Source organism: Sorex araneus, chromosome 5 (assembly GCF_027595985.1).
Source record: "Sorex araneus isolate mSorAra2 chromosome 5, mSorAra2.pri, whole genome shotgun sequence".
Taxonomy (NCBI): domain Eukaryota; kingdom Metazoa; phylum Chordata; class Mammalia; order Eulipotyphla; family Soricidae; genus Sorex; species Sorex araneus.
Genome location: NC_073306.1, coordinates 9,535,879 through 9,548,414, shown reverse-complemented (window position 1 = coordinate 9,548,414; position 12,536 = coordinate 9,535,879). Strand labels below are relative to the sequence as shown.

The window sequence follows — 12,536 nt, the reverse complement described above, 5'->3', positions numbered from 1 at the left end:
TTGAAGTGTTATGTTTTTTTTATGATGGGAAAGAAGAATTTATGGGTGGAGGGACTGGAGCATGGAGATAGTAGGGTGGGTAAGGTGATCGCCTAGCACACGGCCAACCTGGGTTCAATCCCTGGCACCTCATATGGTCCCCAAGTCTTGCCAGAAATGATTATCGAGTGTAGAGTTAGGAATAATCTCTGAGCACAGTCAGGTGTGACAAAAAATATTTGGGGGGGTGGATGGATCTCTTGTTGGACCAGGGATATGGCTCAGCAATATAGCATGTTGCGTGTGTGAGGCCCATGAGCTATCCCCAGCAATATAAAAAAAAGAAGGAAAGAAGGAAAGAAAGAAAGAAAGAAAGAAAGAAAGAAAGAAAGAAAGAAAGAAAGAAAGAAAGAAAGAAAGAAAGAAAGAAAGAAAGAAAGAAAGAAGGAAAAAAAAGAAATGGAAAGAAACAAAGAAAGAAAATAGAACAAAACACCTTGAATATACAGATTTTTTATACCTATTTTATTTTTAGGAATGCTGAACAACAAAGAATATTGTGGAAGATTCCTGATATTTCTCAGAAATCAGAAAATGGAGGTAATCACAGTCTTTTTATATAATATCACTGTCACTATCACTGCACTATCACTGTCACTGTGATCTTATTGCTCATCGATTTGCTCGAGCAGGCACCAGTAATGTCTCCAAGTGAGACTTGTTGTTTCTGTTTTTGGCATATCGAATACACCACGGGTAGCTTACCAGGCTCTGCTGTGTAGGCGAGATACTCTTGGTAGCTTGCCGGGCTCTCCGAGAGGGGCAGAGGAATTGAACCTTGGTCGGCTGCATGCAAGGCAAAAGCCCTACTCACTGTGCTATCACTCCAGCCTTTTATATAATATATAAGATTGAAATCACTTTCAAGTATCAAGTGTTAATCAAATACACTTAGCACTAAAATCATGTAGAAAGTCCCATTTTTCAAATTTACATATTTTGACCTTCTGAAGCAATGGTTCTTCAAAGAATCCTCCTCTTTCCCCTCTTCTGCCCAAGATCCCACATCAGACAGATCATTCTTTAGGTGAGCAGACCTTGGAATGAAGCATGTTTCCATCTGCCATTACATCTCACATCCCTGATAAATTAGACCTGAAATTAATCATTAACTAAACCATGCATTGCCTTCCAAGGATTGTGCCCCCAATTTTAAAGTAACATGTGACTGAATTCCCTCTTTATCAGCCTGCAAAGAGTTACTTCTAATAACGATTAAATTTGGTTCATTACCATTCAGTTCACAATGCATACTGTCTTCTTACATTTGGATCTTGTATGTTAACTTTGGAATGCAATTTCCAAAGTCCTGTCCAACATTTTGTGGCAACTGCTTTCCTCTAATAACACTCTTTTTCCCCCTAGGGGTGGGTTCTTTACTAGCAAGATTTCAGTTATCTGAAGGTCCCAGCAAACCTTCCCCATTGGTTGTGCAGTTCACAAGTGAAGGAAGCACCCTATCCGGCTGTGATATTGAACTTGTGGGAGCGGGGTATCGATTTTCACTCATCAAGAAAAGGTTTGCTGCAGGTGAGTGGGTATCTTAGACATTTCCTATAAAAATGCCATTTCTAGTAATAGAGATAAGGGCCAGGATGAATGCTCCGTGGCTTGGAAGCTGGCCTCACATTCTGGGGTAAAAGGTAGCTGGGATAGAGAAGGGACCAATAAGTAAATGATGCTTGGAGGGCTCGCTCGGGATGGGAGATGTGTGCTGAAAGTAGACTGTGGACCAAATATGATGGCCACTTATTGCCTGTGTTGCGAACCATAACACCCAAAAGGAGAGAGAAAGTGTGTGTGTGTGTGTGTGTGTGTGTGTGTGTGTGTGTGAGAGAGAGAGAGAGAGAGAGAGAGAGAGAGAAAGAGGGGAGAGAGAGTGTGTGTGTGGGGGAATGTGCCTACCACAGAGGCACGGGGGGGTTGGGGTGGGGGTGGCAGGCAGGATACTGGGAACATTGGTGGTGGAGAAAGGGCATTGGTGGAGGGATGGACACTCAATCATTCTATGACTGAAACGTAATCACAAAAGTTTGTAAGTCTGTAACTGTATCTCACAGTAATTCATTAAAAATAAATAGCACCGTAGCACTGTCGTCCCGTTGTTCATCGATTTGTTCGAGCAGGTATCAGTAACGTCTCCCTTTTGAGACTTGTTACTGTTTTTGGCATATCGAATATGCCACAGGGAGCTTGCCAGGCTCTGCCATGCGGGCAGGATACTCTCGGTAGCTTGCCAGGCTCTCCGAGAGGGACAGAAGAATCAAACCCGGGTCAGCCACATGCAAGGCAAACGCCCTACCCAATGTGCTATCGCTCCAGCCGAAATAAATAAATAAATAAATAAAAATAAAAATTTAAATAAATAAATAGATAAATAAAATTTTAAATGCCATTTCCAGGATAGATAATCAAAGTAAATTTTGGTTCTATTTGTTTTAGTCGCTGTGATTTATAATATCATCAATGATAAGGTCTTATGTATAAATTGTTTCAACTCTCCACCCTCCACCAGTCTGTACTTCCCTCCACCATTGTCTCAACCCATCCTCCCAATACTATTCTCTCCCCCACCCCCCTCCTTTTCGCCCCCCACCCCCGTGATCTTCCACTCCCCATCCCCCCACATCCCAGGGAAGCTCAGTTCTGCAGACCCATTCTCAGGTTCTGTTGCCTTTGGCCATTTGTTATGGCCTTACTATGCTTCCTTCTGTATTTTATTAGTATTGATCCCCATGGTATGTAATATTTAGTTCCTGGGGATAGAGCTGGAAAAATTAAAATGTTACCCATGTTATAATCTCATTATCAAAACTAGCAGGTAACTTGTTGATATGTTGCTTTGTTTTTCAGGAAAATACTTGGCAGATAACTAATAAAATTGTATGCAAGGATTTGGAAGAGTCCTATCACGGAGAACTGTTGTGTGAGAAACAGGTTTTCATTTTGGTTTGGTGAAAGCAAACCAAGATCTGCATTTGGGGATATCTCTGCTGGAAATGTCGATGACTTCCAGCAACAATTCCCTCCCACATATGTCCTACAGTATTTACTTCTAGGTGTAATATTGTAATGGTTTTAAAATGTAATTATTGTATTTGTATATTGTACTCATTCCAGTAAGGCAGTTAGACACTTGAGTTTTAGCATTTTGCCCTTCCTGAAATGGATGTAATTTAAATCGTGGTATGTAAATTTAATAGTAACACTGTTGACTGACAATGCTTACAGAGGTAGACTGCATTTTGTCAATATATAAAATTTAAAGATAATATGAATAGCTGTCATAAAGGGGGTGCCACATATCAAAAAAATTAAGTGGAACCAGAAAAAAAAATTACTTTTCTTCAGTCCTTAGTATGTTTTACTCTAGTGTGAAATTAAAAAGTCTATCTTCAGATGTTTAATGGGTTAAATTAAGAACTATTTCAGAAAAAAGAAAAACTCTAAGGTTACAGCCTGTTCCAAAAAAAAAAAGCATTAATTACCACTTTTTAAAAAGCTTTTTTTTCAAACTGCAAATTTCATAAAAATGCAAACTGTGTAAACAGGACCTCTTATTTTTATAACTTGTGTAAAAAGGGAAAGCAATTCATATTTAAAGTTTAAGTATATGAAATTATAATCAAGAGAGAAGAAGATGAAGTCTTAACCATGTGTTCTTCTCTCTACGGTTTAGCAAATGTAGAGATTGCCAAGTAATCAGATTGAAACCAAAATTGTGACTTTAAGATTCCCCAACTTTCCACAGTGCTAGTCAATAATTTTTGCACAATGACAACTTCTAACAGAGTCTGGCCCATCTCGTCCAGGGAATGGTACCTCTGATCTTAAACCCATAGGAGTCAGAATGTTGAGACTGCTTGCCTAGTGCAGTGGTGAGAAATGTCCTCTGATCAGATCCAGAAGGAGAATTTGTTTCATCGTCATTTCTATCATTTGGGATGAAAAAGGGAAAGCTTTACTACAGATGAAATTCTAATCACCATCATGGTGCGATATATTTCCTTTTGGCTGAGCAACATCACTATAGGTAGCTATAAATCTTTGCCAATCTTGGGGCATGGGAAAGAGAGTTATCCAACATTCATGTCATTTTTTTCATGGTTACAAGGTTTAATAAACAATTGCAGTTTCTCGGCCTAGCCTTTTCCACCAAACAAGGGCATTCAGAGTGGTGACATCCTTCCTCAGAGTTCCCAGTTAGATATTTTCTTTACTAGAATCAGAAAATGTGATTTTTCCATTAAGTGACAGAATTAGTTTTACCCAAAATCCAACTTCTAAGTCACACTTCTCAGTAACTATAATTATTAAATTGTTATATTTCTCATTTGGTGTTAATTTTTATTTTACAGTCACTCATATTTTACCAGGGATTATCATTCCCTTTAAATTGTAGAACAAATTATTTTGTAACTTTTACTTTTAAGATGACGTTGGCTGGCAATTGTTTATAGTAGAACTTTTAAATTATTATTTGTACTTCTCAATCAGTGCTTGCTTCCATGAGAATGTACAAAATGATTGTTTTACCCTGGAAAGATTACTCTTACTTAAACTCTCAATTGACTCCCAATAGCAACCCTCTGTTAAAGATTTTTAAACGAGAGGCTTATTCTAAGTAAAAATATCCAATATGACTTTGAAAGAAAAACAGAAAATGACAACTTTTGAATTCCGTGAAACATGAGGTCATTTCAAACACTGAAATCGGTGGAGAGTAAACAGCAGAAAATTGATTTATCCTGTTTATGAATTTAAAAATGTGTTTCTAAGTCATTGATTCATGAGAAAACATACTGAATATTAATATGAGACATATTAAAATGTGTAAATATTACTGGTTCTCATGTCTTGCTCTTTGTATTTTATTTTATATAGTTCTGGAGTAACTTAGTAAACACTGGTTTTATTTTCAGAGAATAATTTTGTCGATATTGTAAAAAATGTAATTTAAAACATAGATTACAATAATCTCTAACATTATTCAAATGTTTTGAGCAATTTGAGACTATGAAGATATCCTAAGGTCCCTTAATTGGTCTTTGTGAAATAGAATGGGAGTCAGTGATTTCAAAATTATAAGCCCATAAATAATCAAAAGCTCAACAGGATATATATATATACATATAGGTGTATATATATATATATATATATAGCCCTTCTTCTTTCATAAAATAGGTCATAAATGAACACAATAAACTCATATCAGGGATTTAGATCTTGGTGGGTTTTTCTAACCTTGTAGTTTGTAATCTTCTGTTATACCTGTATCCAGTGTACTGTACAATAAGAACTCGTGTTAGGAAAAAATAGTCCATGACACTGCAAGAGTCTCAGTTATCAAAGAAATATAGATCAAGTTCAGGATTGACTCCTAAAACCCAAAGAAATGTACTAGTACATGTTAAGACGTTTAATACCAGGCATGAAAATCAAAAGAAATGGTTGTTGTTAGCTGGGGCACCATTTCCTGAATTTTATGATTTAAAAATTGTCTGCTAGAACAGAATAGAAAGTCTGAATGATCCTGTTTTATGTTGGCAACATTAAAAACGTGGTTTTTTTTTTGAAATAAATTCCACATATTCATGATTTTTAAAATAAATTCCTATTGAGTCTGAATTTTATCATAATTGGAATTTAGTAGAAAGTCTGAATGATCCTGTTTTATGTTGGCAACATTAAAAACATGGTTTTTTTCTTTTGAAATAAATTCCACATTTTCATGATTTTTTAAAATAAATTCCTATTGAGTCTGAATTTTATCATAATTGGAATTTATTATTTCTAAAAATCAACTTGTTCATTATTTCAATCTCTATTCTTCTCTATACCTAGAAGATGAAACCTCACTGTTTTCACATTGTGGTGTGTTTGGGAATGTACTTCACCTGAAAAAGAAAAATGTCCACATTTCCAGGGAATTCAAGTAAAGAGGAACCCCCTCAGAAACTCAAACTATAAAAGTTTTACTTTTGTCTTTAAGTATTTCACTCAACACACATTTGCTGCGGTCGTAATTTTAGAGATTTCCATTTCCAAATCACTTGTATCACTTGTCATCCCGTTGCTCATCGATTTGCTCAAGCAGGTGCCAGGTCCATTCATCCCTGTCACGTGCTGGTGTAGAGCAAGTATTTCCAAATACTTTCAGTAAAAGCTTCTCTCTACCCTTGCTGTGCATAAACTTGTGACCATAGATAAATCAATGCCCTTCCCTCTCCTTTTTCTGGAATGAGAGGTTGGGATTGCCAGTGGTTTTCAAATGTTTCTTAACGGCAGGATTTGATTTGTAGTAAAGTAGCACATGGAAGCCAGGTAAGCTAAGTAGCTGAAAGCAATGCAGGAGTTCCCCTAGCAGTTACGGCAGGGTCTCCGAGTACACTGCTTGCATACCATAATAATGTAGCTACAATCTGCAGTGGCTTAGGGTTCTACTTGACTTGGCTACATCCACCTTTGCGAACTTTCCATGGAAATATTTACAATCAAAGTGATTGATACAGCAAAAGTTGCTTGAGTTTTTACCATAGGCCAGCCATTACACTTAATAATTGTTCATTTAATCTTTATAGCAACCCCAAAATTGTCAATACTCTTCAATTTACAATTTCATAAATGGGGACATTGCAGTTTAGATGAATTAAATTGTTCAAAGTGGTGCCGTTGCTGGAGCCAGCACAGTTATCCCTCACTGGGAACCTCTGCATTGTTTGCTGTTCATTTTTAGACAATTATCTTCATTTTGGACAAGGTATAGTGAAGTAAAACTATACTATACCCTGTCCATTTGAATACCAAGGTAAAAAAAAAGGACCAGGAAAGATTAGTACCAAGATAAGGATAATTCCAATAGCAAAATTGTCAAAAACTTTCAGTGTTTCTCAAAGTATGATTTATGGATCATTATATTGTCATTTATGGTGAATAGACAGTGATGTTGACTAATCACTGTATCCTTAGAGTCTAGAAGTTGGAGGTGGTCCATAAATTTATATTGAATTCTCAAATCTCTAGGACAAACCCAGGACTAATTAGTTAGTTTTCAAACAAAATCATAGCCCAGGTAGCTCTCTCAGGTCCTTATTAATTCTGACATCATATCAGATTAAAAGTTGAAAATTATTGTTCTAGTAGGTTTATTTTGTGTTCTTCCCATTTCATTTCTTCCAACCTTAAAATAATAGGGAACACTTTCTAAAAATCTCCCGATCTTTCCCTCAGATTCTCATTGATGCTATTTCATTCTCAAACCATCCTAAAATGTATTCTCTGATTTTCACATTTCTGTCCCAATAGGGAGGTTGCACATTATTGATCTTTCTGGATATGAGATTCCTAATCAAACTCTCCCTCCTAGTGTGGGCCAATGAGACACAGAACAAGTGAGATTGACTAAGTTTATTTTGTAGGCTTTTGAATTGTACACATTATAAAGCATTCATATACATGACCCCATATTATTCTGAAAAGAACCGCACTAATCATTTTTCCTTTCTTTTGAAAGAACAGTCAAAGACTATCAGTTTAAGTTAAGTGTCATCATAACTAGTTCAGATATCTCTAATAAGGACATGAGTTTGCGAGAGGAGTTTATCATCTTTCATTCTCCCCGAAACATTAGATAGTTAAGCAAAACCCAATCTGACTGAATGTGCTCCTTTGGCTACATGAGTTTCTTTTTTTTTCTTTTTGGGTCACCCCCACCAATGCTAAGGGGTTACTCCTGGCTCTCCACTCAGGAATTACTCCTGGCAGTGCTTGGGGGACCATATGGGATGCCTGGAATCAAACCTGGGTCGGCCGTGTGCAAGACGAACGCCCTACTAGCTGTACAAACTGTAAGTATCTGTGGATCAGAAAACCGGCCCCTACGTTGTTTCCTGATCCACAGATTTTTAAAAAGAAAAGCATAATTATTATACTAACAAAATGAGGAGAATCTCTAAATATAGCTCTGAAAGTTAACAGAAGTAAATGTACCATTTTCTTGAAATTAGTCCAGTTAAACTATTGATACAAATGAATAAATAGTACACATTACATTGATCAAATAAGTTATTTCAATGCCCCAACTTACACCATACCACTCCCACCCACTTTATTCTATTTATTCTTTTGTGAGCCTTTATTGCATTTTCCTACTCCATTGGTGTTTCCATTTGGCAAACAGCAGTTGAATACTTTTTAATTCAGTCCTGAATTAAATATGGCTACCATTCAGTTACTTTTTGATCATGAATGTACAGTGGTAAATGAGATGTACGATGCTTAAGTCTCTGAATAAGTCAGAGACATTTCAGAATATTCGTGTCATTCCTTTGATTTTCTATCAGCTGCAGGTTAGAATTACATTTTCAATATCTAATTTAAATCCAAATATCTTCTTAAAGGAATATCCAATTTTAAGGTCTAGTAAGTTGACTGTAAGATAGTCATAACTCTTGGCCATCCCTCACACATAGTGTCTGGTTTCTATCTTAAAAATATCACTATAGTAACACAGGCACCTTCTTACTGACATTAGCCCAGATATAATCATTTTTTCTAGATTTAACTTCTAAAGTCATATTTATTTTTTTAGTATTTCTTTTTGCTTCCTTCCATTCCTATAGTAGTACATCATCAGTCTTGTAAGAAAAAATGTTTCAATGAAAAGCAAATATATTTTTATATGTCCCTTTCACACGAGAGCAAAATAAGTCAGAGATATTTCTACTACATTCACTGTTGTTTTCAAAATAATGTTAAGGTCTTCTATTTCTGGCAAATGTTCATTATAGTTCAAGAATAAATGACTTACTCCATAATTTTTACTCCTTGGATATTAGCAATAAATGTTAGTACATTAATAAAGCTTAATGAAGTTATTAGAGCAGAAAAATGCCATTCCCTAGACACATCTTTAAAAATCCTTTAAAAAAAAATAGCTCCAGTTTACATGTCTTCCAATACCGCAAATAACCAGCAATGTTTTGAAAAGAGACTTTGTTTTAACTTTAAGGGAAATCTCTGATATTTCAAAAGAATTATTTTAATCTTATTTGGATATTTTAACAGACTAAATTTACCTAAAGCATCCAAAACAATAAAATTATTATTTTATTTTTAAGTGTTCTTTTTAAGATTGCGACCTATAACCAACTATGACCTGAATATGGTCCAAAAGTTTTGCAGTGTTGGAATAACGCTAAGAACAATCTTTGATAATATTTTATTTCACAGCTTTAAGAAACTGAATCATGATCAATAGTGACAGCATTTCTTACATAATCTTGTGAAAGATTCATGTAAAAAGTATTTTTGTTAATGCTAAGGGAAATGCACTATTTAGCTTGTTTGTTTAGGATTCTATGCCCTGAGATTTTCACAGTTTTTTAATGCTTTGTTTTATAAATCAATTGGCTTGACACAAAACCAGCAAAATTCTTTCAAAAACTCATGAGTATATTGTTATTAGACAGGAAATGAGTAAAACTTAATCACTCACTTTACCTATCTCTGAATGTAGTTAAAGTTTTAACTCATTCAGAATCTGTGAATTAACCTAAATAGTTCATAAGCTATTAGCACTGTAGCACTGTGGTCCCATTGTTCATTGATTTGTTCGAGCGGGCACCAGTAACGTCTCCATTATGAGACTTGTTGTTACTGTTTTTGGCATATGGAATACACCAGGGGAAGCTTGCCAGGCTCTGCCATGTGCTCTCCAAGAAGGATGGAGGAATCGAACCTGGGTCGGCCGCATGCAAGGCAAACGCCTACCCGTTGTGCTATCGCTCCAGTCCTCATAAGCTGTTACCTTGAATGATTATATAAGCCAAATATTCATTCCACCTCACTAGTTTATGTTATTTCATTGATATTTCTGTTCTTTTCTATTTTTTGGAGGGGGTGGAGTTGCAAAATAGATCCTTCATGTTATTACTATATTGCTTAACATTATTTTAAATAATATCCCAAATGACTACCACTGGACTACCCAGGTCCAAAGTCAGTTTTGTTTTTCTTCATGAAATTGCTGGAATGGCAATTCTTGCAACTGCACTGATTTTGTCAGTATTTGGTTCTTGCTCCTTAAATAGATATGCATAAGAGGAACTGACTTCTATCTGAGTGCTCTCTCTCTGTCTCTCTCTATCCTCCTCCCTCTATCTTTCTTCCTCCTCTATTTCTGTTTCTCCTTGTATCTCCCTCTTCCTTCTTCCCTTCCTTCCTCCCTCCCTCCCTCCCTCTCCCCTTCTTTCTTTTCTTCCTTCCTTCCTTCCTTCCTTCCTTCCTTCCTTCCTTCCTTCCTTCCTTCCTTCCTTCTTTCCTTCTTTCCTTCCTTCCTTTCTTTTCCTTCCTCTCTTTCTTTCCTTCTTTTCTCTCTCTCTTCTCTCTTTTTCAATCTCTCTCTCAAAGCTGGGGAATTGCTGCTGAGTAATTTTCTTGAAAAAGCCAAGTATTGGTATGAACGTATGCTAATTTTATCTTTGAGTAGGGTTTCACCACTGACCAAGCAGGAATTTATACAGCTAGTTTTTCAAACTGTTTGAACCTGGTTATGTTTCAATAGTAAGAGAATTTTTCCATTTTATATAGAAAAAACTATATAAATGAAATGATCAAAATTCAATTTTCTTGCCTGCTAAGTAGCAACATAAAGCAATGATTTTTTTCCTACTGAATATGAAAAGAAACTAGGGGGGGAAATATGACACATTTAGAGGTGTTCCCGAAGGTAGTCCAACTTAATCAATTGTCTTTCTTAAAGAAAATGCTATTAGCATGTACTTTAATTTGAGTGGAGTGATAGTTTTTACTTAGAAGTCTCCACATTCTAGAATGCTGTTGATCTTTGCAACCAAAGTAAACTGAATTTCTTTATGACCTTGTACGGAGTATGTGATTCACAAAATACCTTGGGCATAAAGTATTTATACATGGAATTGTGCATTAAAATATGCAATTGTACTGTTTTTCATTTTGTAGAAATGTCAATCCTGATTCTTTCCCCACCATGTAATTCAAACAGAGAAAAACTCTTTTCTTTATCCTCACCATCTCTTGTCTGCGATGAAGGCGTTTCTGTTTCTAGGCTGTGCTCAAGAGACACATGAATTGTGTCTGAAATTGTGAATGAAAGCAATTCGGTCTTGCTCCTTTTCGTAACAGCATCATCTCTGCTGAGCACGGGGATACAAATGTGTAGTATCAACTTTGGGGAGATAATCATGAGAATGTTTTAAAGCTACTTGCCTTATAAGTTTAAAATTTTTAAAAGGGCGGGGGGATATATCACCTTTTTTGTAAGCTCTACTCTTTATAAATTATTTTTCCTTCATAACTATCTCCAATCACCCATCTCATCAAATTCCAAATATGCAATGATTTTTTTCATGACACATGACTGCAATTAGGGTTCCCATTACAGAACAAAATTTGGTTATACATGAAAATAAAATGAAATACCTGGGTAAGTTGTTAATCAATGTGTTTTTTTTTCCTGGAAAATAAATGAAAATCATAAAATTCAACTAAGCTGTGAATCTTTGATTTCTGGACTCTGAATATTGCATGCACATTTCTGGGAAAGGTGACTGCATTATTTAGGGTGGGTCATGTGGTCTAAAGGTCTACCAGACTACAGGGCTCAAGATTTAGACAATTCCCAGCACCCATTTGACGATGGACTTGAGTGTGTCACTCAATGACGAATCCTTTCCTTTAACAGTGGGATTACTCAGAGCTGGAGAGATAGTACAGCCGGTAGAGTGTTTGCCTTGAACTTGGCCAGGCCGGGTTCAACCCCCAACATGACATATGGTCCTCAGAGTCCTGCCAGGAGTGATTCCCTGAGTGCAGAGTCACGAGTAAGCCCCGAGCACTTCAGGGTGTGTGGCCCCCACATAAACAAAAATGGAGTTACCTTGTGCCCAGGAAATAGGACCTGGGACACGTGCTTTTCGTGCAGAAGAGCCAAGTTCCGTCCACAGCACTGCATGCAAGCACTGATGAAAGGAAAAGACTCTGGCAGAGTCAGGTGTGGCCCAGCTCCCCACCTCATAAAAATCAGAAGAATGGAAATAATGGAGTTCATCTGACAGAGGCTATGGCACTCGGCAAAGCACTTGCCTTAGAAGCATCAGTAATAGTTTGAATCCCCAGCACTGCAAAAAAAGTAAAGATGGGGCCGGAGCAATAGTACACTTAGTACTATAGTACACTAATAGGACACTTGCCTAATAGGTGGCTGACCCAGGTTTGATCCCTAGCATCCCATATAATCCCCAAGTCTAGAGGCAGGAATAAGCCCTGAGCACTGTAGGGAGTGCCTTATCACCACCACCACCAACCAAAACCAAATGGCGTGGAGGGGGGGTGGGGAAGAAGAGAGAGAGAGAGTACACAAGGGTTAAGATGCTTGCCTGTGCCTAATCTGGGTTGACCATCTCTGACCATCTCTGGGTGTAGATCCTGAGCACTGCAGGGTGACCAAGGTCACACAC

The 12,536-nt window shown here is 36.9% G+C and overlaps 1 protein-coding gene across 19 annotated transcripts in view; it reads left to right on the top strand.

Moving 5' to 3' along the window:
* Positions 1–11,564, top strand: part of SGIP1 (SH3GL interacting endocytic adaptor 1) — a 248,289-nt gene extending 236,725 nt beyond the window's left edge. For all 19 annotated transcript variants that reach the window (XM_055140808.1, XM_055140807.1, XM_055140823.1 and 16 more), the window contains 3 exons: positions 515–579; positions 1,405–1,569; positions 2,893–11,564. In XM_055140808.1, the coding sequence (XP_054996783.1) occupies positions 515–579; positions 1,405–1,569; positions 2,893–2,915 (253 nt within the window). In that variant the 3' untranslated portion in view covers positions 2,916–11,564. The remainder of the gene's footprint in view (positions 1–514; positions 580–1,404; positions 1,570–2,892) is intronic.
* The last annotated feature ends 972 nt before the right edge of the window (positions 11,565–12,536 follow it).